This window comes from Botrytis sinoallii (genome assembly GCF_014898435.1).
Source record: "Botrytis sinoallii strain Bc 23 chromosome Unknown BSIN_030, whole genome shotgun sequence".
NCBI lineage: Eukaryota > Fungi > Ascomycota > Leotiomycetes > Helotiales > Sclerotiniaceae > Botrytis > Botrytis sinoallii.
The window spans coordinates 346,239-373,054 of NW_024066057.1; the positions used below are offsets into that span (position 1 = coordinate 346,239).

At 41.8% G+C, this 26,816-nt stretch overlaps 6 protein-coding genes across 6 annotated transcripts; 3 read left to right on the forward strand and 3 right to left on the reverse strand.

Annotated features, from left to right (window-relative positions):
- Nucleotides 1–1,574: 1,574 nt before the first annotated feature.
- On the reverse strand, nt 1,575–5,889 carry EAF02_011188 (uncharacterized protein). Its single transcript, XM_038907234.1, has 6 exons — nt 5,411–5,889; nt 5,122–5,341; nt 4,892–5,067; nt 4,408–4,839; nt 2,284–4,358; nt 1,575–2,234 (listed from the first exon to the last, which is right to left on the reverse strand). Exons 1-6 carry the CDS (start codon nt 5,591–5,593, stop codon nt 2,027–2,029), a joined length of 3,294 nt encoding a protein of 1,097 aa, XP_038752978.1. The 5' UTR covers nt 5,594–5,889; the 3' UTR covers nt 1,575–2,026.
- A 1,430-nt stretch (nt 5,890–7,319) lies between these two features.
- Nucleotides 7,320–8,870, forward strand: EAF02_011189 (uncharacterized protein; the record flags this gene model as incomplete). Its single annotated transcript, XM_038907235.1, has 3 exons — nt 7,320–7,628; nt 7,682–8,151; nt 8,201–8,870. The coding sequence occupies 3 exons, from the start codon at nt 7,320–7,322 to the stop codon at nt 8,868–8,870; spliced, it is 1,449 nt and encodes a 482-aa protein (XP_038752979.1).
- Nucleotides 8,871–12,047: 3,177 nt separating this feature from the next.
- On the forward strand, nt 12,048–13,907 carry EAF02_011190 (uncharacterized protein; the record flags this gene model as incomplete). Its single annotated transcript, XM_038907236.1, has 1 exon — nt 12,048–13,907. The coding sequence occupies one exon, from the start codon at nt 12,048–12,050 to the stop codon at nt 13,905–13,907; it is 1,860 nt and encodes a 619-aa protein (XP_038752980.1).
- A 2,354-nt stretch (nt 13,908–16,261) lies between these two features.
- EAF02_011191 (uncharacterized protein) lies at nt 16,262–18,102 on the forward strand (the record flags this gene model as incomplete). Its single annotated transcript, XM_038907237.1, has 2 exons — nt 16,262–16,793; nt 16,859–18,102. 2 exons carry the CDS (start codon nt 16,262–16,264, stop codon nt 18,100–18,102), a joined length of 1,776 nt encoding a protein of 591 aa, XP_038752981.1.
- A 4,043-nt stretch (nt 18,103–22,145) lies between these two features.
- Nucleotides 22,146–24,188, reverse strand: EAF02_011192 (uncharacterized protein; the record flags this gene model as incomplete). Its single annotated transcript, XM_038907238.1, has 4 exons — nt 24,035–24,188; nt 23,453–23,918; nt 22,965–23,361; nt 22,146–22,901 (listed from the first exon to the last, which is right to left on the reverse strand). Exons 2-4 carry the CDS (start codon nt 23,779–23,781, stop codon nt 22,146–22,148), a joined length of 1,482 nt encoding a protein of 493 aa, XP_038752982.1. The 5' UTR covers nt 23,782–23,918; nt 24,035–24,188.
- A 1,087-nt stretch (nt 24,189–25,275) lies between these two features.
- Nucleotides 25,276–25,831, reverse strand: EAF02_011193 (uncharacterized protein; the record flags this gene model as incomplete). Its single annotated transcript, XM_038907239.1, has 2 exons — nt 25,276–25,516; nt 25,581–25,831. The coding sequence occupies 2 exons, from the start codon at nt 25,829–25,831 to the stop codon at nt 25,276–25,278; spliced, it is 492 nt and encodes a 163-aa protein (XP_038752983.1).
- Between the last annotated feature and the right edge of the window lie 985 nt (nt 25,832–26,816).

Consider the following 26,816-nt stretch of genomic DNA (forward strand, 5'->3'; position numbering starts at 1 on the left):
AAGTATTTTGGTAATCTCGTAATCACACATATATATTATATATAACGTGGTTTAACAGTGGCTCGGCCATATCAGTAAGTCGGCCACCATTTTTACATACAAAATACGTCTGTGCACAACCGTGCACTTTCTTTATTTATTGATATAATTTTCTAAAAATCTAATATTAAATATTTGATTATATATAGATTATAAAAATCTAATTAGTTTCAATAAATTAGAATTTTTAAAATAGTTATTATAAAAAAAAGCTTTTTTGTAACGAAAATCATGACAATTTTGATTTTTTTTGAAATCGAAAAGAATTATTTGAAAAAAAAATTATTACTTTGAATAACTGATTTTTTATTATTATTTAATATTCTTTTCTTTTTCAAAAATAATGATTGATAATTAAAATATGAATATTGAAAAAGGCTGATTTTATATGTATTTTAAAGTGGCCGACCCACTGATATGGCCGAGCCACTGTTAAACCACGTTAATATTTATTGCCTTGACTCAAGCATTAATATATAGGTATCCATCCATATGTATTTCTCATTTCTTATATTCTCAAATAAGATCCTCGAATAAGATTTATCTATCTACCTACCTATACAACCTCACAATCTATCAATCTCTTCACCCTTCCCATTTCGAATCTGAAGATCTAAGCAGATGATGCACTTAATCCTCGAAGAAAATATCTCCCGTCCCGTCTGCGGACACTTCTCCTTCCATACAACTGGATGAATTTCGCTTCAAATATACTTTATGCCTTAGGTATCTAAGAATCTAGGTAGGTTATTGATCTACCTATCCATGCTAACCTCATCCCATCTCTACCTACGCATATAATTAGAAGAAAACCCCGAGTCAAAATTAATCATCCATATAACTTCTCAAGTAATCATCAACTCTCCTTCCCAATCAATATAGAGATCAACAGATATATCACTACATAGGTATAAAAGATTACAAAACAAAAAATACGAGTAAAAAATAAAATAAAAACAAAAACAAAAAATAAGAACAAAACATCATTTACCAGTACTCGCGGTAATGATCAAATATCCTGATTGGATGTGTGGTCGAGTTATCATTATTATTATTATCATCCCTCAGTACCTACCTAATTGCTGATACATACATACCCAACACCAAAATATTCAATCCCTCTCTCTTTCCTCCTACACAAATCCCTTCACTATCCTCTTCGTCACTCTAAAATCCATCTACATAACCAAATACACCCACCGCTATCTCTCCATCTCTCTCTTCTACATTCCATCCCTCGCACACCGATCTACCCACTCACCCACTCACCACCCACCACGCATCCCCTCCTTCCCCCTAGTCTCCCTCCCCGCCAAACCAATGCAAGAAATCATCCAATTCCCTCCCCCCTCTTCCCCCTCCAAAATTCTCGGCACCACATAATCCCAGTTCAAAGATACCGAAAGCCCAGTATCGGGCACCACGGCATTGCGTCACCATATGCAAGCCACTATCATGTAGGGACCCCAACCCTTTTTGGGTGACCATTGTGGCCCCTGATTTAAAAAGTATCACGAATTTTCTCAGGGATTTTATAAGTATATTTTTTTTTCATTCGCCTATCTGTAATTTTGAATTGACCCTGTTCTTGCTGGGTCGAAATCCCATCATAATAGAGATCCTCTGTTCTCTCTTCTTTCTCTCCCACTTCCCGATTTTTGGTCCATCTGCATCCGAGGCTTTCCTAAGCTATTTAAAACATGAGGTGATCTGAACAAACCATTATCACTTTCCTCCTCAAAAATAGAAAGAAAAAAATGTAGCTTGCAGTGGCTCCCGGTTGATCGCCATGTCATTCCATATACCCATTGAACTCGTCAAGTAATATTGATGACTAGCCAAATTCCAACCACCACCTTAGCCTAACCATCCCAAAGGTAACCCGGAAAATATACGTGCTCATATGGTATCATTCTATCATCAAAACTTCATCTCATACTCTCCACCACCCATGCAAATCGAACCAATCCCAAGGCAAAGTGAAAGATCAAGCAAACCATGCGTTAACAGCTGCTTGTGTATCGGGGGCAAGTTGCGTCAAAAGTTGAGCGGGGTTTAAACTTGCGGCAGCGAGGAGGGTTTTGGTAGCTTCAACAACTCTGTTTGCAGTCTGGCCTTGTATTGTCTGGCCTTCAAGAGCTTGAGCAACGAAAACAAAGACCTTGGCTGGTTGAGAAGTAACGGCGGGGTTTTGTCTAGATGTGTTAGTCATGTATAAATCAAACTTTGGATACATAAACTTACTGTTCAATGAGCTGGACAAGGAAAAGGTATGCATATGGAGCAGCCTCTTCATCGTTGACAATGGGTAAAGTATCGATCCATGCTGTGACGACTGCTTGTTGATTCGCAACACCAGATGCATTATAATGTAATATCTTAGCAATGGCAGCACATGCATTTTCTGTCGCGTAAACATCATCTTCGCCTCTAGCGGTGGGAATTTGCGTCGCATCAAACAAGAGCTGAATTGTGTTGCCTACAAACTCGGTCCAGGGTGCACCTCCTCTGTGGGCCGCGACACCAATACCGTAGGTAGCGGCTTGACGATTGGCGGGAGCAGGATCTTGGCATCCAGCAATCAAGGGACCCTTGATAAGGGGTTCCATATATCTAGCGCTCTCTGCACCACAGAATTCGAGAACATCATCAATGATACACAATCCCCATTGTCTTTGTGTGGGATCCTCGCTTGAAAGAAAAGCGGAATATGTTGTGAGGAGTTTCTGCCACGATTCCAAGAAAGCGGGACCGTGGTTCTTGAAAATACAGTGGAATGCCTTGTTCATGTCGGAAAGCAGAGTTTGGTCGTCTTCAATAGCGTAAAGTGTTTCATCGGAATCTTCATCACCTTCTTCTCGGTTGGCATCAGCTCGTTCCTCCGCCCTAGCCTTGACGCGTTCTTTGTAATCTTCTAGGGCAGAAATAGCAGAATCCATGAATAGATCCATTTGTTGTCTAGGGAGACAATTCTTGCCCATCACTTCCACCGACTCGTAGAAGCATTGATACATCTCAGCAAGTGTATCGATAGCTGGTTCGGCACTCAGAACCTCGAGAACCTTAGGGATTGTTGCTCCCCAAAGGTCCCGTAGTTGAGAGGACTCGGGACCGTATGCTTTCTTATAGGAATTGAGCAATTGCGGTACACACTTCGCCGAGACGACCCGAACGGGATCGTGGAAGAAGAATGCGAGACCTGGCAAGGCAATGTTGGCCATAACACCCTGCACGTAGGGAGCAAAATGGGCCTCCAAGACCTGAGCGTAGACCACCAAGAGCTCGATTGCCATGTGCTTGTCATCAAGAGTGCTAGTTTTGATGCCGATGACTTTGCCCTTGAGTGGAACAAGCTCCCAGCCCTCTTGTGCCTGTACGGCCTCAACTTCATCTTCATCATCAAGAAGTTGAATATCTGCTTTAGCACTTGCCAACTCCAAAAGAGGAGGCATGACATATTCAAGATATGCGAGGAAGTCGGTTCCCATAACCCTACACATACGTCCCCAGCAGTGCATGAGATATTGGGCTTGTGGATCATCCGAATCCACAATGCCTTGCTGAACAGTGGCCAACAATTTGACCAAGTCTATTGCGTCGTTGCCTAATCGCTCTCTTCCAACTGCCAAAGCAATTAGAGTAGCGCATTCCATTGCTTTTGCGCGTAGCAAACGAAGCTCCTTGGTTGATTCTGCCTTCAAAACGTTGAAGAGGATAGGCATCAAGGTATCGTAGTATTTAGTAAAGGCGGCCTCTGCGGAGTCGGCAATAGTTGCGATTGTAGAGAGAGCCTGTTCTTGAACATATCTCTTTGGACTTTGAAGTAGTTGGAATAAGTTACTCAACAAGTCATCGAGGTATGGCTCAAGGGTCGTCTTTTCAGCCTCTTCACAGAAATTGACGAGAGCAGCTGCTGCGTGAGCTTGGACACGTGGCTCTGGACTCTTGAGAACCGGGATAATGCTGCGTACTACAATTTCGTGATAGGTCTCCTGCATGGTTCCTGCAAAGTCTGTACTCATTTGTCCCAGAGCATTGCAACCGGCCCAACGCACACGCGGATGCTGATCGCTCAAAGCAGGAACAACAAGCTCTAGAACTTTGTTCAGTTCTCCAACCATCAAATCTCTGCAGCCTTCTGAAATCGCAGAGATGGCCATTAATGCAGCATGTCTATCTCTCCATGCTTCGGAAAGCATCATTCTGGGAAGCCAATTGAAGGTAGGCGCCAAGATAATTGATCCTCCGAGCTTGTTTGCCAATCGATCCATACATTGTTCACCAGCAACGTGATTCAGGTCACTCTCCTCCGGATCCATCTGTTCAAGTCAGTTAGTGATTTGACAAAGCGAGTGGGGATATTCGTACATCATCTGAAGCATTCCATTCGGCTGCATCATCGTCATCCTCGCCAATATCAGTCATGAGACTCAGACATTGAGTAATCATATCTGTTACAAAGCTCGAATCTTTCTTCACCATAGCTGGAGCATAATCGGCAAATGTTGCCATGAGCTCGAGGGCATTTTGGCGAACCACATCGCTCAATTCTTTCTCCTGAATTGTTTGAATACAGAATGTGACTAGATTGTGAAATAATGGTCTAAACATCTTTGGGGCAACCTCTGCGAGGGTCATGAGTGAAACAAGTGCTGTACTGAGACTATCCGAGTCTAGACTTTCCTTTAGAGGTGGTAGGATCGAAAGGACTTCTGGAATAAGGCCATAATATTTTAATTGTGACTTCTTGCCGAGACTAGAGAAAAATGATGTAAATGCTTCCATAGCTGCCAAGCGGACCTTGTTGCGTTATTAGTGATTGTCCTATATGTCAGCAGTCAAGAGAACTCACTACTGTTTCGGTATCCTGGAAACCATTCTTAAAAGCTGTTAATACTGTATCTTCATGTTGCTTTTCGATTATGCCAGGAGTCGTAGAAAATATTCTAAATGCTATTTCTCTCTGTCCGGCTAGTTGTGAAGAACTTAGAGTAGAGAGAACACCCAAGATTTCTGGCCATTGTTCACCTATGAAACGTTAGATTGGCTTCCTACAACATTTCCTGCGCCCAAGTAGCATACCATTATCAGAATATTCTCTAGCTATTTCAGCGACCGCATCTCCAATCTTATTTCTTACTGGATTCGACTTCTCCAGGCCTAATGCCTCTATGAGCTTTTGGCGGATAATATATGCTTCTTGCTTTGGAATGGCGAGAAATAATTCGATCGAGTTGTTCTCATCTGTCTTGCGAGACTTGGATGCTATACGACGGAAGATGACTGCAGCGAAGGATCGAGTCTATGAGATGATTGAAATTAGGGACACAAATCTTCAAGTTGGATATTGAGGACAAGTGATAAAGCTTACTGTTGCGTCGTTGGAACCATATATTTGCTCAACCAAGCCCATCAACAACATTTCAGGTTTGGTGGCTACCCAGTTGTTGTTCAAGTGCTCTTCAGCCTGCGTACGGACATTGTTGTCGGTCGACTGTAGAGCAGACAGCAACTGTGCCAGCTCTGCATGTGCGTCTGCTGGAAGAACAGACATGATGGTGGAATGTGGGTGGGAAGACTCGAAGGGTTTCAAAGGATACGAGGGATCGGAACGTCGAATATTAAGGAAGAAGTTATAAACTTGGGCGCGAGGCGCATTCAATGCGCCTTAATTCCTACAGAGTCGAGGATGGAAGATAATTATTGCACGAAATGGGAAGAAAAATGGAAAGCGTAAGGATTTGTCGGGAGGGAAAGAAAGATTTCTTTATTTGGAAAGTTGACGTTGGATAAAGTTGTGTTGTTGTGGTGGGGGTTTAGATTTTCGATTTTGGAATTTAGAATTTTAGGATTCCCTCCCAAATTTTTTTGGAGATCACCAAACATTTAATAAAGTGACTCTCGCGCTAAAATCTCGGATCCATGTGAGTGGTCTCTACGATAATGGGTTATGCCTTGTCAGCGACTGGTTAGAATTGAATGAATACCAACAGATACACGGTAGCCGTACTTCTTGACGCCCCCTTGATACTGTTGGATATTCCTGTCTGTGGATGTGGATGTCTATGTTAGATCTGGTGGATGCATTACATACAATACCTTCATTACATTACAGCTACCGTACCTAGATAGGTAGGTATTCATGTCTCAGTCTTTCCATGAAGTTTTGTTATGATACCGTTCATTGCCGATGTGAGAGCAAGGGAAGGATACCACGGCCTACGTACCTACCTAGTAGGTAGTAGGTTACCGGTTAATTATGACTTGATTCTCGGAATGATAATGCGTATCCTCTATTTTCTAATCGAGGTGCCCCTCCTTAGACCCCCTTGCTGATGGAAGATGTATTGATGAAGACACCGATATTACTACCTACTATGTATCCATTCTCCTTCATTACACGCGTACTGTACCAGTAGTAATAATTAACTAGTCATACCCATCTATCCAGCCAGTACTGGGTGACCATCAGTGCCCAGAACACAGCCTCATCAATCTATATCATCCTACCTGAGCCTACTTGTTAGCCTTCTGTCGAGATGAACGCGCGCACCAGTGATCCTTGAATCCCGAGGTCATGGAGAGTACCCAAGTCCTCGGGGGAGTACGAAAGGACATTTGACAGATATGAATGGCCTTGCTACCGGGCTCGTGTATCATATCGACAGCCCCTCTTATGATACCTAGGGAACAAAAGTGTTGGCTGGTAAAAGGTCAAGGGTCTGGTAAATTTGATCACTGGTGGATATACCATAAATCATATGAGGACATGAAGAGCAAAGGATAGAATATCATATTAGGTACTCGAGTACTCATCAACATACCCACCCAAGTGATCGTAAATAAATGTTATACTCGAATCCTCAAATCTTCAAATCCTCAAATCCTCAAATCCTCCTCACAAATTCCTCTTCTTCCCTTCTCTCCCTGCCTTAAACATCTCTCTATGACCAGTATCCCATTCTCAAAACATCATCAAAATTGGTAGTAAATATCATCCCTTTACCTCGTAATTTACAGCAAATCAAATAATTTATAGATCCTCAAACAGTCATCATGACCAAATTTACCCCAATTTTTTAGATCGTAAGGGATCTTAGCGTGCTGCTACCCCTCAATCCATGTTCGCTATGATCATCATTCCCATCTATTCTCCAACAACAATCAAATTCAAAAATCATCAATCCAATAAATTAAGATCACGACTCATACAATCCCAAAGAACAAACTACTTACTTAGGTAGCGATTAATTCAAGTCTCATATTAATCTTTCTCTGCCATGGCAGATCGTACAGTTTTCGATCCTCCTCCGAGGCAAAGTACTTCTTCACCTAGTAATAACAATCCTGCCAATATCAATCATCGTTCTAGCTTCGCCGAAAATCTACGACAATCACCAAGAGCTCAGAGGCATCCATCATTCACACAAGCTGCGGTTCAAGAGTTATTAAATCATCCCCCGGCACAAAAAGGTGGAGATCCAAAATTCGCAGGAAGGGATTGGAGACAAATTCGCGTGGGAGAATTGGTACAGGAATCTGACATTCATTGGTGTGAACTTGATACAGATGTTGAACATGCGACAAAGGTTTGCATAAATCTCTTCATGTTATTTACTTTGAATATTAATCTTGTCGATAGGCGCTCATAGAATCCGGCCCCCCAAATGTCATTCTTATCCGCGAAACGTCAAACGATGTGACTGCTTGCGATAGCTTCGACTACAATGACCTCAATGCATACCTACTTGTAGTCCTTGGACTAGCAAGCCCCGATGAAGGACAAACAGATACATATTCGCAATTAGCAAGCAAAGCTCGGGAACGCGCACCTATCCCACTTCGAGATGTAATAACACTTGCCAAGAAAGAGCCTCTCACAACACTTTCTCAATCAGAAGACCTTTCGAAGGCTGTAGAAATATTTGGCAGTGGTGTACATCGCATTCTTGTCTGCAAACCAGGCACTACAACAGTTGTGGGAATTTTGAGTCAGTTGAAATTGGTGAAATTCTTGTGGGATAATGGTAGCAGTTTTCCAGCCATCGATCAATTATATCCAACTATTCTGAGAGATTTGAATATTGGAACACAGCACGCTATCGCAATCAAGTGAGTTCTCAGTATCTTTACAACACAACTTCTGCTAACAAGGGTATAGTGGTGACAAACTTCTCACGGATGCTCTTCAACTCATGAGCAACGAAGGATTGACCAGTATTGCAGTGGTTGACAATGCTGCAAATGTTGTTGGTAACATATCAACAGCTGACACTAAACTTCTTACACACACAAGTAGTCTACCTCTCCTCCAATCCTCTTGCATACATTTTATCTCTGTCATATTGAGCGAACGAGGAATTGGTGATGGAAAGGATTCCTTCCCAGTCTTTCACGTTAACCCATATTCGACTCTCGCCCATACCGTAGCAAAACTTGTCGCGACTAGGTCTCACCGTATGTGGGTCGTCGAATCGGCATCTCCATCTCCATCGGCACCTGCAACCCCATCCCTCACACATGTCTCTGTTGTTCAACAACCAAGTGGCAGTGGCTCCGTACCACCTTCTCCTTCATTCCCTGCCGTATCTGCCGCAGCTTTGCCCGGTGCACGTATTTCAGGTCGTTTGACAGGTGTCATTACTCTATCCGATATTCTCAATCTCTTCGCTCGTACAACAGGTCTCAATCCCTTGAATCCAAATGAATCTCGAGCGAGAAGAAGAAGGAGCTCAAGTTCTTCTTTAAGACCAAGTATAGATTCATCGAGAGGAGATTACCTGGATACAATACGAGGCGAGCGTGGATCGAGCGTAGATAATAGAAAATGAGGAATTATGTGACGAAAAGTGTGCGGGGCTGAATCTTGACATGAACGATGAAAGTGGGGATAAAAACGTCAAATTCAAGCCTCGCCTGTCACCGAGAGGCGTCATCCAAAGAAGAAATGATTCAAAGAGGAATACGTAGGAGTAGTTATACAACATGATGGGCAAAAGTCCGAAAGCTATACGCATCGTTTAGGATGAGCAGCAGATTTCGAATCGAAATGCGTAAACGAGGACCCGAGAACGCCCCCAAAGTAATGAGAGTACTCAGATCAAAGGTGCGTTCGATCTTTATAGTGAGCAAAGCGTCATTATGATAGGTTTCGATATCTCTTTTTTTCTTTCACGCGCGTGCTCTTTTACTCTCTTCTTAAGAATCGCATTACATTATCGAATTGAATCGGAATTGGAATTGGAATTGGGAGATGCGGAATGTTCCTAGATACCTTAGTCTTAGCAATAACATATAATATGATTCGAAAAATTCACATCTTTACTGCATCGATTCAAGTTCACGTTTAAATTTTATTCTCTCGGATACTTGTTGATTTCGAAAGTGTGGAATTGTTTGTGTGGGTACTTGTGATGTGAAGTGTTTGATTGTGTTTTTGTGTATCTGCTTTTACTTTTATTTCTACTTTCTATTTCTATTTCTATTTCTATTTCTCTTTCTATTCTATTTCTATTCTATTTCTATTTCTATTTCTATTTCTATTTCTATTTCTATTTCTATTTCTATTTCTATTTCTATTTCTATTTCTATTTCTATTTCTATTTCTATTTCTATTTCTATTTCTATTTCTATTTCTATTTCTATTTCTATTTCTATTTCTATTTCTATTTCTATTTCGCTTTCTCTTTATATTTCTATTTCTGCTCACGCTCATGCTCTCTCATATAACCAGTTTCATTATTGTTGTCTTTGTATTATTATTATCCTTGTTATTATCCTCATTCTTATATTCATCCTTACCCTCATCCTCATATTCATACTCATCCTCATACATTCAATTAGGTTGTGCATTATGTATTTATGTATCTGTGAAGATGGCTTGTTTTTACTTTTTGGTTCTTGCTTTTTGGGGATTGAGTTTATAGGTGTGTAGGTGTAGGTGTGTAGATGCTGGGTTTTTGGTTTTTTGGAGGGGGGGAGGGGGAGGGGAAAAAGGGGATTTGATTTAGGATGAGATGGGAGATGGGAGATGGGAGATGGGAGATGGGAGATGGTTCATTCTTTTTAGGAAGGGTAAAGGGAAAAAGGAAAAGAAAAAGAGGAAAGAAGAAAGTCTAGAATTTTTTTGGTTATATTATAGAGGAGAACTGAGAGGGGAAGGGGGAAGGGGGAAGGGGGAAGGGGGAAGGGGGAGAGAGAGGGAGAGGGAGAAGGAGAAGGAGAAGGAGAAGGAGAAGGAGAAGGAGAAGGAGAAGGAGAAGGAGGAAATGGAAATGGAAATGGAGATAGAGATAGAGATAGAGATAGAAATGGAAATAGAAATAAAGATAAAAATAAAAATAGAGATGAAAATAGAAATGAAAATAGAGATAGAGATAAAGATAAAAATGAAAATGAAGATAGAGATGAAGATAGAGATGGAGATGGAGAAGGAGAAGAAAATTGATTGTTATTATTACTAGTTATTTGAGGAGAAATGTTATTGGAGATAGGTAAGGAGGGGTAAAGTAAGGAGGAGTAAGGATTGTAGTGGAGATGAGATAGATGTTGAGTAATAGGTGATAGATGATAAAAAGTATGGGAGAGGAAGCGAGATAGGGGAAGGATTAGAGAAGGAATAGAGAAAGAATAGAGGGGTGTAGAAATAGTGAGATATTGGCGAGGAAAGGGAAAGTATAGTGATTCGGTATGCAATTACAGAGGAGTGTACCAATAGAGATAGATGAACTTTGGAAGAGTTTTGGTATGAGTTGATTGTTTATTGAGAGGATGGAAATTCATGTATGTATTTATCGAGTGATGTTTGTAGTTTATATTCGTCTGGAAAGCTTGAGAGATGGAATTGTCGATGTTGTTGGAATTGGTATTGGAATTGGAATTGAAATTGAAATTGAAATTGAAGCTGTACCCAGTAGTGTTGAATACTTCTTATAAGTATTAGGCTGTACTGGTTTGACACGGGAAAGATAAACTTAACTTAACTCAACTTCAGTGTTATATTACTATCCAAAGCTGCTTGCTATATTTAGAGAAGATGAGTTGAATTGAATTAAATGGATTTATTCATCATGTTGTAGAAAATCACGATGATGTCGCGGCGTGAGTTGGAATAAGATGTAGTCGGATAAATCTCGGTTGTGGTTGTTGATGAAGTCTTGATGAAGTTACTCTGCATTGGTTTGTGTGGTTTGTGGAATCGACTTCGTGCGTCATTGTGTGGATGAGGGGAGAGACTGGTATGGATATCTTCGGTATCTACCTATTCAATTGTATCCTATCAATTCTTTGAGCATTATATCCTATCCTATCCTATCAGTTCGAGCATCCATACAATCTTTAAGTGACGGTATACATTCGAAAGGATCATTGAAGAAGGATCTCGAGTCTGAAGATATTGACAACCACATCTTATTTTCTTCCATCACGATGATCAGTAATCACAGATGACATTGGGAAGAAGATATCCAAGCTTTAAATCTCTCCCTTATCAAAGTTCGGTGCTAGATACAGATAAAGTGGATCCATGACCGAATATCCCGTTGTATCCGACAGATCTTTTCTTCAAGAAGCTTTGGTGAGAGGGAATCCCAGAAATAGCAAGTATCATGGAATTTTTGGAACTCCTGACCCAAACAATTCTCAAATTGGAGAAGTCAAGCAAGTACCGAGGATATCTACCTTGAGATTGAAGTTGCCAACTTTATCAGTTGATGCAATAACAACATTAATACGCATAATTATATAAATACATACATACACAAATATATATGTATATATGTATATATAACTTATTAACCTCCTGAAAAGACTATGCGTTAGACAATTTTGGTGAGCGATTTTGTATTCTTTCCTGAACAGGGGTTTGGAAAGTCCTACATGAGACTTCGGCCAAATTAGAATCTATCCCGGAGGCGCAAAATTTCATTAAAACATTTGAGTTTGAACCAAAAAATCATTTCCATTGAATCAATTCTACCACATATATTGAGAGGAAAAAGAAAGGAAAGATGGATAATCAGTTATTGAACCAACCAACCGAATCGAGTCAACAAGTGCAGCCGCAACCTTTTGCGGGAGATCAGCAAATCGATCCCAACTTACCAAAACAACCAGGCTCTGACATCCGACCTGATATCCGACCTGGGCGGCAACGGGTCAAACGTGCATGTCAACCTTGTAAATCGAGAAAGAAGCGTTGCGATGGATCGGAGCCTTGCGCGACATGTATTCGATACGGCTACGAATGTCATTACGAACTCGGGCCGAGGAAACGGAGGAGACACACGTTGAAAGATCACGACACGGATGTTTCGCAAAGTCATAGTTCGCCTGATGCGAGCATTCATCATCGCGATGAGCGCGAGAGAGCAGATAGTGAAAGTGCTCATGTCCCCCATACCAGTGGTGCCAAAGATACAAATCTTTGGGGGAAAGCTTTTGCGGCTTCTTTGGCCTTGAAATTGGATGCCGGGAAGTTGAGTAAACCACATTTGGCTTGGAATTTGGGTCTCAAGGATGAGCAATCATATGCTCAACCGCCGATCACGAGAGTGATCGGGCAGGCTGAGATGCAGAGACTTGCAAATCATTATTTCAATACCACGCATCAAATCTTTGGCATTTTCAAGAGAGATCTGTTTGATCGGAAGATCGTGGAGAGATGGGGAGTAAATCTGGAAAGCTCTGATCCGCATGATCCCATCTTGTGTGGGGTTGCAGCTTTGGGATCTTTGTTTTCGGGTGGCAATCCAAGTCCAGCGGAGGCCCAATTGGTAGAATTGGCAAAGATGGCTTTGGAAACGACGAGTGTGTTGAATTATCCTTCTCGACATCATGTGGTAGCATGGGTATTAAGAACACTTTTCTTGAGATGTACGGCTTGTCCTCATGCTGCATGGATTGCCAGTTGCACGACAATGCACATTATTGAGAGTGTCGGAATGGAAGATGATTCGGATAACTGCAGTAACGACGCAGAGCTCGAGAGGGGAATTGGGTGTGGCGTCTTAAATATGCAGAGGTTATTTTGGATTGCTCGACTGATGAATTCATGGGTGGCAAATGATTATGGTCGGTCGAAGGTTACTGTGAAAATACCTACACCTCCTTTTCCCTCGCCCGAAAGTGAAGCGGATATCACACTCGATTATCTCACCTTGTTTCAGATCTCAGAACGCCTAGATCAGGATACGAATCATACGGCCGTGGAATTCGAAGCAGGCATAGAATCGATCTACAGGTTTCATGCTCGATCAGATGGAGCAATACTTTCACAAACGAACTTGGGTTTAGGATTATACCGCCGGTTGCGTCTCCTCGCCTCAACTATATCACAAGATACCATTTCTCAGGTGATATCTATTGGTATCAAAGGCTTAGGATCCGTCATGAGAATGGTGGAGAGTCGTCAACCTTGGTGGCACGTTGCCAATATCCCCTTTCAATTCGTCTGTATCCTCCTCGTCATAGATACCCCCGAGTCCCTCTCGCATATCGGCGAGGCTCTCGAAACTCTCGATGCGGTGTCCCGCTGTTTCACCACTCGCTCACTTACAGAATCTGCAGCAACGGCTAGAACACTGGTGGAGTTATCTCAAAAGAGGAAACAGGAAGATATTAATATTTTGGGCCAGGGTCTCAAGACCAGGATGGAACCAATGCAGACGAGCCAATTGCCCATTCCGAATTTGAATACTAGTAAGATGATGCTGGCGCCGACGATGATGGGAAACGCAAATGTGAATGGGAATGGGAATGGGATGATGCCGGGAATGCCAAATATTGGCTCGATGGATTTTACGGGCTTTGATTGGGATTCTTTCTTGAGTATGGATATTCCGGTGTTGGATGCCACGGCGATTCTTTAAGGGAGGGATGAAGAGTTTCGGATGTAGTATATTTTTGCAGAGGCATTTGACGTTCTCAAATGTCTTTCCTGTAGAGCTTGATAGGTCGGGACCGCCGGGAAATTTCCTGCTACATTGTAGTATCGCGATTGATGTTATTGCTGTATATACCTACTAGGTACTTGAAGTGTTCTAGGATGAGTATGGATACTTCACAATCAAATACGCGTAAATCATGAGGAGAATTTTTTGAGAAACTTGGTAGGAGTAAATTATGGGAAGAAATATTTCTTGAATGGTGAATGAAGTAGGTGTAAAGAATCGGATATAGCTTAGAAAATAATGGGAAGATTAAGTACATACGTATGGGTATAAAGATGGATATACATACAAGAATCTAAAAATCCAGTAGTATCAAGTATCTACCTATACTCTGCGCATCACATAGCGTAGCAGATAGATAGATGTAAACTCAGATAGAGATTTAGAAATGAACACCCTGTGATAGACTCGTTAGTATTGTTATAAATAAATCTATGTATTTCGACTTCAAGGAAGAATTAGAGGGGCTTGTGGTGTATACTGAATATGAATACTTTCTATTAGTTTTATTCATCTGTTTTGGGGTTGATGATTATTTATTCGATATTCTATTTTAAATTTTGGTCAAACGAAATCGTTTGTTATTTTTCTATATACATTCAATACGGAGGTTGACGACGTAAGTCGTAATAAGCCTTATTTTTAATAAAAGTTATTGTTTTATAAAATTCCAATACTGCTTTTACTAATTTTACTAAATATTCAGCTATCCTCTCAAAATTTCGAATTTTGAATTCTTTATTCACATTTTCAATTTTATAATTTGAAAGCTTTTAAAGCTTTCATTAAGTTCTAAATAGATTCAGAATAGTATTTCTAAAAAGCAAAATATGAATTTCGATAAATTTGAATGATTTTACTAATAATAAAATAATTTTATAATAATTTCACTATCCAAAGTTCATCATATAAATTTTCAATCAATATAATAATATAATTAATCCAAACAATAAAATAAAGAAAAGCTTGATTGCTTTTTGATATATTTTACAACACTTACGCCGTCAACCTCCGTAGGTACCTATATATCTCGGTTTACCTACCTACCCGTGGACCTACCTATTCACATACATCCCCCCCTGCACGATTAATTCAGCCCTACGCCACACATACATACATACAAACCCAAACACCACCCCACGTCCCTGCACCCGACATCGGCAAACCTCACCGCACAACCGAGAAATCCCATAACCATTACCTCGGGCCGTAACCGCATGCGTCAGCAGCGAAAAAATGCGATATCAGGGAACGGGATGGGGATGATGGGGAGTGGGAAAAATTTTGCATGCAAATGGGCCGAATGGAGTGCCAAGATGTTGATGTTTGGAGAGGTTGCGAGGTTGCGAGGTTGGGAGGGGAGGGGAGGGGGATGGTGGTGGGTGTATGAAGTAGGAAGTAGGAAGTAGGTATTGAGGGTGGGTGGGAGAGTCTGGATTGGGTGATGTGGTGTGGTGTGATGTTGTGGTGTTAGGTCTGTGAGTGAGTTTATGGTTCATGAACTTAAGATGAGGTGAGTCTTCGAAGAAATCACATTTTTCACAGGATGATTGATTGATTCGATGCCGAATCTTTGGATATTTACAGTTACACGTGAGTAGGTAGATGCAGGCTATATCTCATACCGAGAACATGGTACAGCAACTCAGATTCAACGGATAAGAAACGATATTCTCATCCAACCCATCACCACAACGAATTGTCTCCGAAGTACCAACCCTGTTCGATACTTATTCCCGACTCCTTTACTCCCTGACTTTAAACGAGGTTTATTCATCACCCTAGACGCAGGATCATCTCCACCCACAACATCAGTTCGCAGACCAACACACCCGGATGAAAGCGGATGTAAGTCGGGAAGAATAAATTTTTTGATATCGCTTGGCTTTTTACTCTGTCAATAGATAGCGTCGTGGGAGGATTTTGCAATGACTTTGAGGATCTGACACAGGGTTGTGGGATTATTTGTGGATCGGTGAGATGAGTTTACTAGTATGTATAGGGTAGTTGAGTCGAGTGTGTGAAGGGTGAGAGGAGGATGTCGGATCTTGAGGATGTTGTATGGGTGAGAGCGGATGTGAAGATCTGGATGGTGGGATTTATATAAAGGTCAAGGTACCTTTGTGAGGGGATTTATCTGTTTGCTAGATTGGGCTTCAGATTTTTTTATATGGTCTTGCATTCTTACTTGGCTTTATCTCTTCCTCTGGTACGAGTCGTCTATTTCCGATCTTCATTATATTGCATGGTAAACATCCGCATCCACCTCCAAAATGTCAGACACAGAGAGTAGTACCTCGAATCCCAAAGATGTCCTCTATGACTCCATCCTCAACAACCGCACAAAAGACACACAAACACCCATCACCCGCACTCCCACCCACAAATCCACACACTCCCGACGCGGAAGCACCACGCTCCGCAACACCCCAACCCATCTCTCGCAAAAAGAAACCCGAGATCCAAATCTCGATATCAATCTTCCCTATCGAACACTCAGTCCCAATGCCAATCTCTCCGAATACACAGCCGAGAAACCAGAAGGTGAAATTCCCTCTGCGGCAAGGAATGGAAAGATAGATTATAAACTCGTTACTTTCCTGCCCGATGATCCGGAGAATCCTAAAAATTGGTCAAAGGCGTTTAAATGGTATATCACCATGGTCGTTGCATTGACGTGTTTTGTGGTTGCCCTCGCTTCGTCAATTATCACGGCGGATCTGATTGGAGTGGAAGAGGAGTTTAATGTTTCTGAGGAGGTAGCTCTTCTCAGTATCACGGTTTTTGTGATGGGCTTTGGTATTGGTATGTTGATTTTTTATTCTTTGATGTATATCTTAAATCGAAGAAGAAAAGCTCACACAAATCAGGTCCCATGATGTTTGCCCCTCTTTCCGAAGTCGTCGGTCGCCGCTGGATATACGGAGTGACATTATTCCTCGCAGTCATCTTCATCATTCCCTGCGCCGTCGCGCGAAACATCCAAACCCTCCTCGTCTGTCGCGCTCTCGATGGAATATGGTTTTCCGCCCCCATGACCCTCGTAGGCGGTACGCTCGCCGATCTCTGGCGCACCGAAGAACGCGGTGTTCCTATGGCCGCCTTCTCCGCCGCCCCTTTCATCGGTCCCGCCATCGGTCCTCTGATCGGTGGCTTTCTCTCCGACGCAGCAGGCTGGCGCTGGCTCTACTACATCCAAATCATCTTCGCCTTTGTCGTCTGGGTCCTCATCACCTTCACCGTCCCCGAAACCTACGCGCCCACCATCCTCGCGCGCCGAGCCAGAAAAATGCGCGAGCAATCCGGCGAACAGGAACACGTCACAGAACAAGATCTCGATCTCCGCCCCTTCGCAGAACGTCTCCGTATCTTCCTCATCCGTCCTTTCCAACTGCTCTTCGGAGAACTCATCGTCTTCCTCATTTCTCTCTACATGAGCGTTCTCTACGGTCTCCTCTACATGTTCTTCGTCGCCTTCCCCATCGTCTATCAAGAAGGAAAAGGGTACTCCGCTGGCACAACAGGACTCATGTTTATTCCTCTCGCTCTCGGGGTCATCGCATCGGCTCTGTGCGCTCCAATCGTAAACCGCAATTACATGACCCAAGTACGAAAATACAACGGACATCCCCCCGCCGAAGTGCGACTAATCCCCATGATGTGTTCCTGCTGGTTCATCCCCATCGGTCTCTTCATCTTCGCATGGACCTCCTATCCCCAACTCCACTGGATCGGGCCCGCTATCGGCGGCTTCCCCGTCGGCTTCGGATTCATCTTCCTCTACAACGCGGCAAACAATTATCTGGTAGATAGTTACCAACATCAAGCCGCTTCCGCGCTCGCGGCGAAAACTTTCCTACGATCGTTCTGGGGGGCCGCGGTCGTGCTTTTCACGGAACAGATGTATGCGCGACTGGGGTATCAGTGGGCGAGTTCGCTACTGGCGTTTATAGCGTTGGCGTGCTGTGCGATTCCGTTTGTGTTCTGGGTGTGGGGCGCGAAGATTAGAGAGAAGAGTCGGTTTGCGTATGCGGGAGGGGATGAGGAGGGAGTGGGAAGGAGGGTGGAGGAGGAGGAGTTGGAAAGGCAGAGAAGTTATGTTAGTACGCCTTAGGGGTTAGGAGTGGGGAGATGGTGGGGATTAGAGATGGAGGGGTCGGGGTGGGAAAGAAGATGATGTAATGATTTCTATGAGGGGATGGATAGGGATGGTGATTGTAATGAAACAGGATGGTTTGTGGGCGTTAGAGATAAACATTAGAGATTCCCCATAGATTTGTACTTATATTTCCATATTTTAACAATTTAATTGCATTCATAGAAATCACAATCATAAAATACCATTCACACGAGCATTTTGTCATCAAATTAAATGCATACATGTAAATAAAATTTGTGAAATGAACCCTCCATTATGCATTTGATTCAATTCATTCTACTATCCACCAATTAATCTTCATCGACCTCCTCATTTCTATCCTGCTATACCGATACCCCAATTCCTCATTGAAATAATCCAATCCACTCATTTCCTCCCCTAAAACCAAGATCCAAAACTTCCGTATTCAGTCGATGGAGGCGAAATAGTCGATTATGGAATAATAGTGCAAAGCGAAGTGTTGAACTATCGATGTTTCGTCCCCGTTGTGATGTGAAAGTAGAATATATTTGGATTTTGATAAGTTTTGAAAAGGACTTAAATCTTAGCCTTCACATTATCGACCCGGACTTGAATCTTAGCCTTCGCAATCGACTTATCCGACTTCCGATTCCACATTCGTAGTCCTCGCGATTACATCTTATAGCCTGCTATACTTGATGTCCTCGTATCGTGTGTACTTTATCAAGTCCAGGGCAGTATCAGTTCGAGTGGTTAGATAAAGGCATGAGAATGTGGTTGGCTTTGAGGTCTGCTTGATTGCGATGACGAACGAGATCTTGAGCTGTGAAATGGTCTGGCTGATGCTGATGCTGATATTTGTTGTTGTTGTGGTAATGGAGACTGTTTGGACTGGTTTGTGTGATGAGAGGATCTTGGATCTTGGCCTTGATGTTGAAGAGGGAAACATAGATCTTGGCCTTGATGTTGTCGATAGATTCATGCAGTCAAGAAGAAGAAATCATCGAATCGCTTTCCGAAAAAATCCACTCCTTATCCTGGATCTTGGCCTTGATGTTGCTCTCAGTGGTGTAATGACACTGAAAATGTGGGAATGATCATGCGCAAGCATAGCACTAATTGTGTGATCATGATTACTGGTCTAGTCCTTGGATGGTAAGGAATCAGAAGCCAGGAAGTAATCACGGAAAACCGTAGTCTTAAACTGTGATTCCGAAATAAAGAGTGACTCCACCTGGATGTTGTAATCACTCAAGCTGCGAGAATCCTCAAGTTGCTTTCTGGCGGAAAAATACTTGGATCTTGGCCTTGAATATCCATTTGCCTCCACTATGTTAGAATCCTAGAAATCAATCAATAATAGTTGTAGTTTTCGACTCCATGGCTGATAATTGATCGATTTTGATGTTTTGATGAGTATGTTGTGTGTGAATCGTATAGTCTTAAGATTTTATTGTCGTCGAGTCTAGATAAAAGATTAGTATATTGTAGCAAGCGAGAAGAGGTGGTGTCATTTACCATATTATTGTTGAAGTTGAGCTTCTCCACAGGCAAAGCATTTGAATGCTGTAATCGGAGAGAGAACAAACATCAAGTTGCTTTCCGACGAAACTAACCCCCTGGATATTGTAGTCAGAAAGACTACACACATAAGGAGGATTGTAACAAGATAAATCTTGAGTTTTTGCCATTTCCCTTCCTGTAGGATCCCAGATTTTCAGCAGGAGGTTCATGTTTTAGAGCTTGGCGATAAAAACATCGTACCGAGGTTTGGAAGGAAGTGCAAAAGGGGATTCCCCTTTGTATCTGCACTCACTTCCAGCCTCAAGCACGAGAACTCTAAAACAACGCGGGCACCAGCTCGCACACCATCAAATCTAAATACACACCAGAGTGTATGAAGATTATGACAGCTGTCCAGCCCGCCGAACACATGGGATCCACAGTTAATAATGTGAACATTATCCTTCACAGGACTTTTTTCACATTACCAAAAAAGGGAGGCATGAGGGATTAAGTAGTAACACTAACCACTCCGCTAAGAGATCGTTCCAAACGAGGGTGATTTGTTGTTAAATGTAATATATATAGTTGATACTGAACATTAGCCTCATTCGCAGATAGTGATTAGCGAACTGAGAATGAAGGTAGAATGTAAATGAGTTCGGATTGCAGTCCAACACTGAGACACTTTCTATGTTCGAAAGTCTTTCGATATCTGCGAGCAAGTGAATACGTGAATATATTTTGGAATCGAAGACTCTTAATGTCTAGATGTAATTCGATGTCTGAAGATATCTCAGTGTAAAGTTGTTCAAGCTCTAAAAATAGTCTAACGTTTGCAAATATTTCAACGATCTAGATGATTTCGGCGTTTCAGACTATCTCAATATTACATTCAGATTCAGAGATTGAATGGCTTCATCGTCAGATTGTACACCAAAGTATTCAAAGGTTGAATCAGTATGATCTGTCTGATTTGATGAAGTGTTGATCTAATATGAGGGGTTCTTAGATGCTCAAATCTTGAGTAAATCAGTGAGCCATATTCGTGAATCTTAGAACCTTTTATTAAACCCAACAGTAGCGAGCAAATGCTTTTGTTGCATGAATATCGCATTTAAAGGCTTAGTGGCATTTAAAACTTTGTTAAAACCAAATCAAGGTGACTAGAACTCTCTGGGGAGTAGTGTATCTGGTCAAGTTTCTGGTTTGGGGTTGCATCCAAAAGACATAGACGGTTATCTTCGCGCCAGAGTTGAGGAACAGAATTGGTGACGAGATGCTAGGGAAATCTCATTCTCCATCCATAAGAATGTGTTAAATATTTCTTATACATAATTTCTGTTACCTTGGCTGCGATGTCGAAAGGCATTTGAAGTACTAATGTCTTACAGTATGCATTGTTGGTATTGGACTGAAGTTCAAGATGTTAGTGTATGTTAATCATGAAGAGTGAGGAATACTGACTTGGAAGTTTTATTTGGGTATGCTCATGATTGTCGTAGATGTGGTCAGGCTCGAGCCTCAGGATCCGAGGCGAAAGGACTCTCAAGGCGAATTTGATCTTCCTCGATAGGATAGATCCATGTGGAGGATAATCAGAAAACTACTCAACTCCATGTACATTTTTGATGGATTCAGAAGTTGAAGAGAAATCTAGAATTGCAGGGGAATTGCAGACTTTTATACCCCAAGTCAAAACGAAGATCTTCAAGCTAAAATTGCGTCATTTTCCTAAGCTCACTACTTCGAACTCCAATTTCAATACTATCGATTCTTGTGGATCTTCGTTTGATCACCAGAGTCGATTTAGTAAAGTTTGATCATATTTTTCTGTTTAAGAAGAGCTTGGTATTCGACTAGTAAAGCTGGCAGCAGCTATCATTATACGTGTCCTTCATTGACGAATCAAACAGCTTCCTGGATACTGACTCATTAGATATTCATTTCTAACACCTCTCAATGTGTCTCTGAAGCCTGATAATTATCGCCTTGGATTTATGAATATATTCTGATCCAGAAGTAGTTCGATGCATGGGAAAGGGTTATTCGTTCGATTAATCAACTGACTCTCTAACAAAGTAAGAATTTAGCTGACTCACATATGGTAGTAATTATCAGGAAAGCCCCCCCCCAGAAAAATGGATTTTATTTAATGGACATGGTTACCATTGGACCAGCCATACCCCGAAAGGCACTGGCACTAAGCTAATTCTGTATCATATATGCCTCTTTAGGCTAGCACCTTCCTCTCCTCCCCCCCCCCCCCCCCCAAGATGAAACTAGACCCAGAATATCCTGAAGCTCATTTTAATCCTGTTTTTCTGCTTCGAAATCGCTATAACCAGACTCTTGTAGCAAATCGAGCTTTCTGTTTTAGGTCAAACTTCAAAGTTTCCGCGGTAATATCACGAAACGTCTATCATTTTTAAAAAGTTCATCGTATGTTATTAAATTAATACTAATTTACAACTTCCTTTGGTACCAGATCGATCTTGCCCATCCGACCCCTGGAACAAGATTACGAAAATACGCTAGTGGTACCCACGGAGCCATTTGCTGTGGAATCGTTGATGGGGAGGACTTTGGGGAGGACTTTGGCGAGGCAATTGATATCTTCGTATTCTTAAAAGTTTGCAAAGATTTTCGATCATTCTAAAGCAACGCGGCTTGAGGGGTTTCTCGTTCCATCCTTCCATAAATTGTAGTGAAATGTAAGCGTCATCAGCAATATCATCAGTGTAGCTAAGCCAACTCTCCATATACTTTAATGAGATGTAGGCATCGTCATCAATGTCATCAGTATAGCCCCAAAGCTTGGAACCTGGGGTCAATATATGAGTGATTAACTCTCTCTCATTATTCGAATCATTGATAAGGAGGCTCCTTAAACCAAGCATAGCATGATGGAAATCCCAAAAGTAAGAAGTCCTTACATTGATGGCATATCGTGACCTAGACCTCCTGGACTCGTCTGATTCTCCCAATTTGGTCAAAATCGGGCAGATTTCAACCTTCTTAATTCGCAATTCTCTAAAAAATCGGACCCAAGAGAACCTCATTGGAGACTTCAAGACCTCCTGGAAATCATCTTCAGCAATCGTCAACCAGATAATTGCAGAATCAAGGTTGGGAAGATCGCTTGATATATACCGGCATAAAGCAACAAAATCCTCAAAAAATGGTACATTAAATTCATCTCTAGGGTCGAAATCTATAGAGATATGCTTTATGCAGGGATGAAACAATTTGTTTCTCTTCAACCACGTCAAAGACTTCTGCAAGAGTAACTTTGTTAGCTTTTCATTTACAAAAGAAAAACAAATCCTTATGATGGCAAATCAATCACACACCTCAATGATAGGACCATTACGATCACTCGTCCACTGCTGGTTGCAACATTTCACACACCACACGACACGTGGGATGAGGAACCCGAGAAAATCGATCAAAACCTCTTTCGCCTCTTGGCTACCGTCGTTTTCTCGTCTTCGCAACGCTTCGGCAAACCCTCTTACCCAACAAAACTCTCCCATTGCATGGCACGTGGTTATCTGAATCTTATCTTCGAGTGTAGGGACCCCATAATACCGCTCCTGGGCGAAATCAGCAACTGGTTTCTTGGCCTTTAATGTGGATGTCGATATATCATTCGTGGTAACCCAACTTAGAAGACCCTCATGATGAACGGCATATTCATAGATAATTTCTCTAATTGGCAAAGGTAGAAGCATAAGACCCTTAAGAAGCCTATGATTAGTGTTAGCATATATCATGAAATCTTAACGATGTGCAACATTACCAAGGTGGAGAACAACCATGGCCGTTAGAATAATATGACAACTTTTGTCCACAGGGAATAAATCTTGTAACTGATGGGCAGGTGAAGTGAGTTAAACCCATATGCCATTCATCTTTGTGATCGCAAGGCAGACCAAGGAACGTATCTTTGTTTGCTGAAAGGGGAGCCAAGTTACTGCGTTCCATGTATCTTACTCGTCCGTCAGTCGATAGGAAATCTTTCGACCAATTTTTACTGTCGTATAATTCCAAGGTGTTGTAAAGGTATCTTTCGGTTGGTGTGCGATCAACTCCGTCGTCAGGGAGTGGACCGTTTCCAAGAGATCTCATTCCTGGTAGGCCCGCCATTTGTAGTAAGGGGTCTCTCATATTTGCGGAAAAGACAACGTCTGCCAGCGATTACTTCTTGATTTCTTCGGTAATTATTTTGATATCAAACTATGTCTTCAAATCTTTTGTTTTGCTGTAATGTCAATGAGTTGAAATTACTGGGCATGTTGTAAAACCTATGACAAGCCATATTAGAAAGCTCATTAATTAGATGAGCCATTGTATATGAAGATTTGGCCGAGACAGTGAATGATTAGATCGTACGATAGATTCTGTCTGCAAATTGACTCACATTTCTTACCTGATAATATTCTCATGATATTGATGTTTTATTTATGACAACGGAAGGATGGCAAGGTGGCTATCGCATATACTAATCACACAGAAAGGAGCAGGATGAAGTCGGAGAATAAGACCTCACAACATAGTAATCTCGAATGAAGCCATGACACGTTCGTGAAAACCTTCGCCCTATGTTTCTTATGATTTGGGTGTTTTGCATTCTATGAACTATGAAATATGGTGTAATGTTGAAGTCATGAAGCATGCTGAGTCATAACCTTTTGGCCGGTGTGATTGCATTCTCTACCCCACCATCAACAACGACACCTCATTATTTGCATGCTCTATGGTCAATTTGAAGCCATGGAAATGTTGCATTCGACGTGTTTTGTCTCTAAGCTTACAAGCAGAGGATAAGTCTTGATAAGGCTTGATAATCCTCGATGTATTTATGTAACAAATCACCATTCATGTTTGATTCCCACTCCAAATCCATCAAGATATCTGCTCGTGCCCGGAGCTCTCCAGGTAAACCCTCATGATTGTTGATTGTGTTTCTGAATCCTCTTAATATAGCTGCACCTTATCAAGCGGGGGCATCAAGATCCTCGATACATGCCCCAAGCTTCTGATGGCGTTGCTCATGCAGGCTGCTTCGGGAGACACCATCAAAGGTGCAAGATAGGCTTTTGGCTCGGTTCAAATCTTGGTGCATCTTTGCCCTTTTACACCAGTCTTCCTTTCGATACAATCGGCCTGTCCGGGTATCTTGTTTCGTCGCTAGGTGGGTGGTATTTTGCGGAGTATCATTGCCATCTTTAGAATGGTAAGTTAGCCTGGTATTCTTGATAGGTAATGACTAAGTATAAGATGATTCCGAATTCCAATGGGACCTAAAGACTGTCTGGCATATGCATCTACAGGCTTCCATAGTCTGAAGCAGATATGCAACAAAACTTCTGAGACATTCTGCCAAGCGGTGGAAGACGTGGACTGGATAGTGAATATGACTTACATGCGAGATAAATTGATGGTCAAGAGGGGAGCTTAAATCAGAAGTCCGAGGATACCTGACGTTTCTTGTATCCAAATCTCCTAATTGAATTGGAAAGAGATTATCCGCATGTAATTGTATAGTATTATTCCATCTAAGAACTATCAGCTGATGAAAGTTTATACATAACATGAATCATCACATTTATGAGAGATTAACTCCAGTAAGTCTTAACTCTTATCACTATCGATTTCGCCCTAATAACTTTCGTCGACATTGGCATCGGAAGCGGATTGTGTTGCGAACGTGGGAGATTCAGTGTAATATGTTATAGTGTCAATGGCAGATTGAATTCTAAGGTCGACTCCCTTTTTGGTTTCGATGCACTCTCTTGGGCTGGGTAGGCTTGCGTTGACCGCATACCCATTGAGACTAGTATCTCCATTGTTGATATCCTCGTTCATGTCATACTCGTACTTTGTAAAATTTTCGCTCTCGCTTTGCACATGTGAAATCCAGTTCTATTATTTCTTTACCACTTTGTGCAGCATCTTGTTCCGACCCATGTCCATTCAGTATTTCCCGTTTTTGGCCGGCGATTTGTACGTCATCCATCTCCGAAAGGATATTTAAGAACAGAGGATCCTCACGAAACTTTGAATCCCGGGTAAATTTCTCAGCATTGTTGTATTCGCATTGGTTCTCGGGGCGGTATCCGACGCTTCTGGGAATAGTCTCTTGGTCCTGTTGAAGGGGCGCTGAGGATTCATCGGCCCCAATAGGCAAGTTTTGAACAGGTAATGTTCGAGACATCTTGGTATTTCGGTAAGATTTTGAATATGTCAATGAGTTATCGTAAATACTTTCCGGATTCCAGAAATTCTGCAGTCTTTGAATGTTTTTTACAGACAAAAGATTTGTGTGAGGGAAAAAAATATTTAGCGTCGCATTTCATGGCATAGATAAGCATTAGCAAGCTACGATAATTTAACAAAACTAGCTCAGAAGTATGATTAGTGGACCGAACAAATTCTTCACTTTGGGTATAGAACTGACGTCTGGAATACCATGAACTAAAGAACTTCTAGTCCGGTTCCCCTAGATGGTTAAGCGAGACATCGGCTCAAACTCAAATTTTGTGGGGTATTGAGCAACTCAGAAGCTCTCAACGCACATGGACTCTGATTTTTCAATAGCAAAAATCCCAACTGCAACAGCATTTATTAGATAATACTGCACGTTGAAAAGATGCGATTGATGAGAGTTTTCGCACTCGGAGCAGTCCATTTCCATCAGTTGAGTGCTGTAAATTCATAATGAATTTTGAGTCTTGGCGCCTGGGTCATAATAACTTTTTCGGTAGTCTGATTAATACATCGTCAATAAGTATTCTTTCATATCCCGAATTCTCTTCTATAGGCAAATGAGATGACCCGTGTCCTTCGGCTTGATGTTTCCTGATCATGTGATTGAGTTTTTCTGTGGACACATGTCATTGAGGATCTCTGCGCTAATTACTCTTCTAATTAATTAGGTTAGGATCGATGACACCCGTATATTCATTGAGCTTAGGGCTTATGGTAGTCAGACTGTTAACTTGCAGTGTGGCTGTGTGCATTATTGCTTGTTACTACATTGACCACTTGCGCAGAAATAAGGTAGTCGGACATGCATTGGAAGCAGTTCTTTGGAATACCTACAATTATATACTCAGGTTTCATACAAAAAGAATCTACAAGATTTCATGAACTCAGTTTACTTTAATTGTGTAATATTCTTAGCTTATACAAAGTGTAAG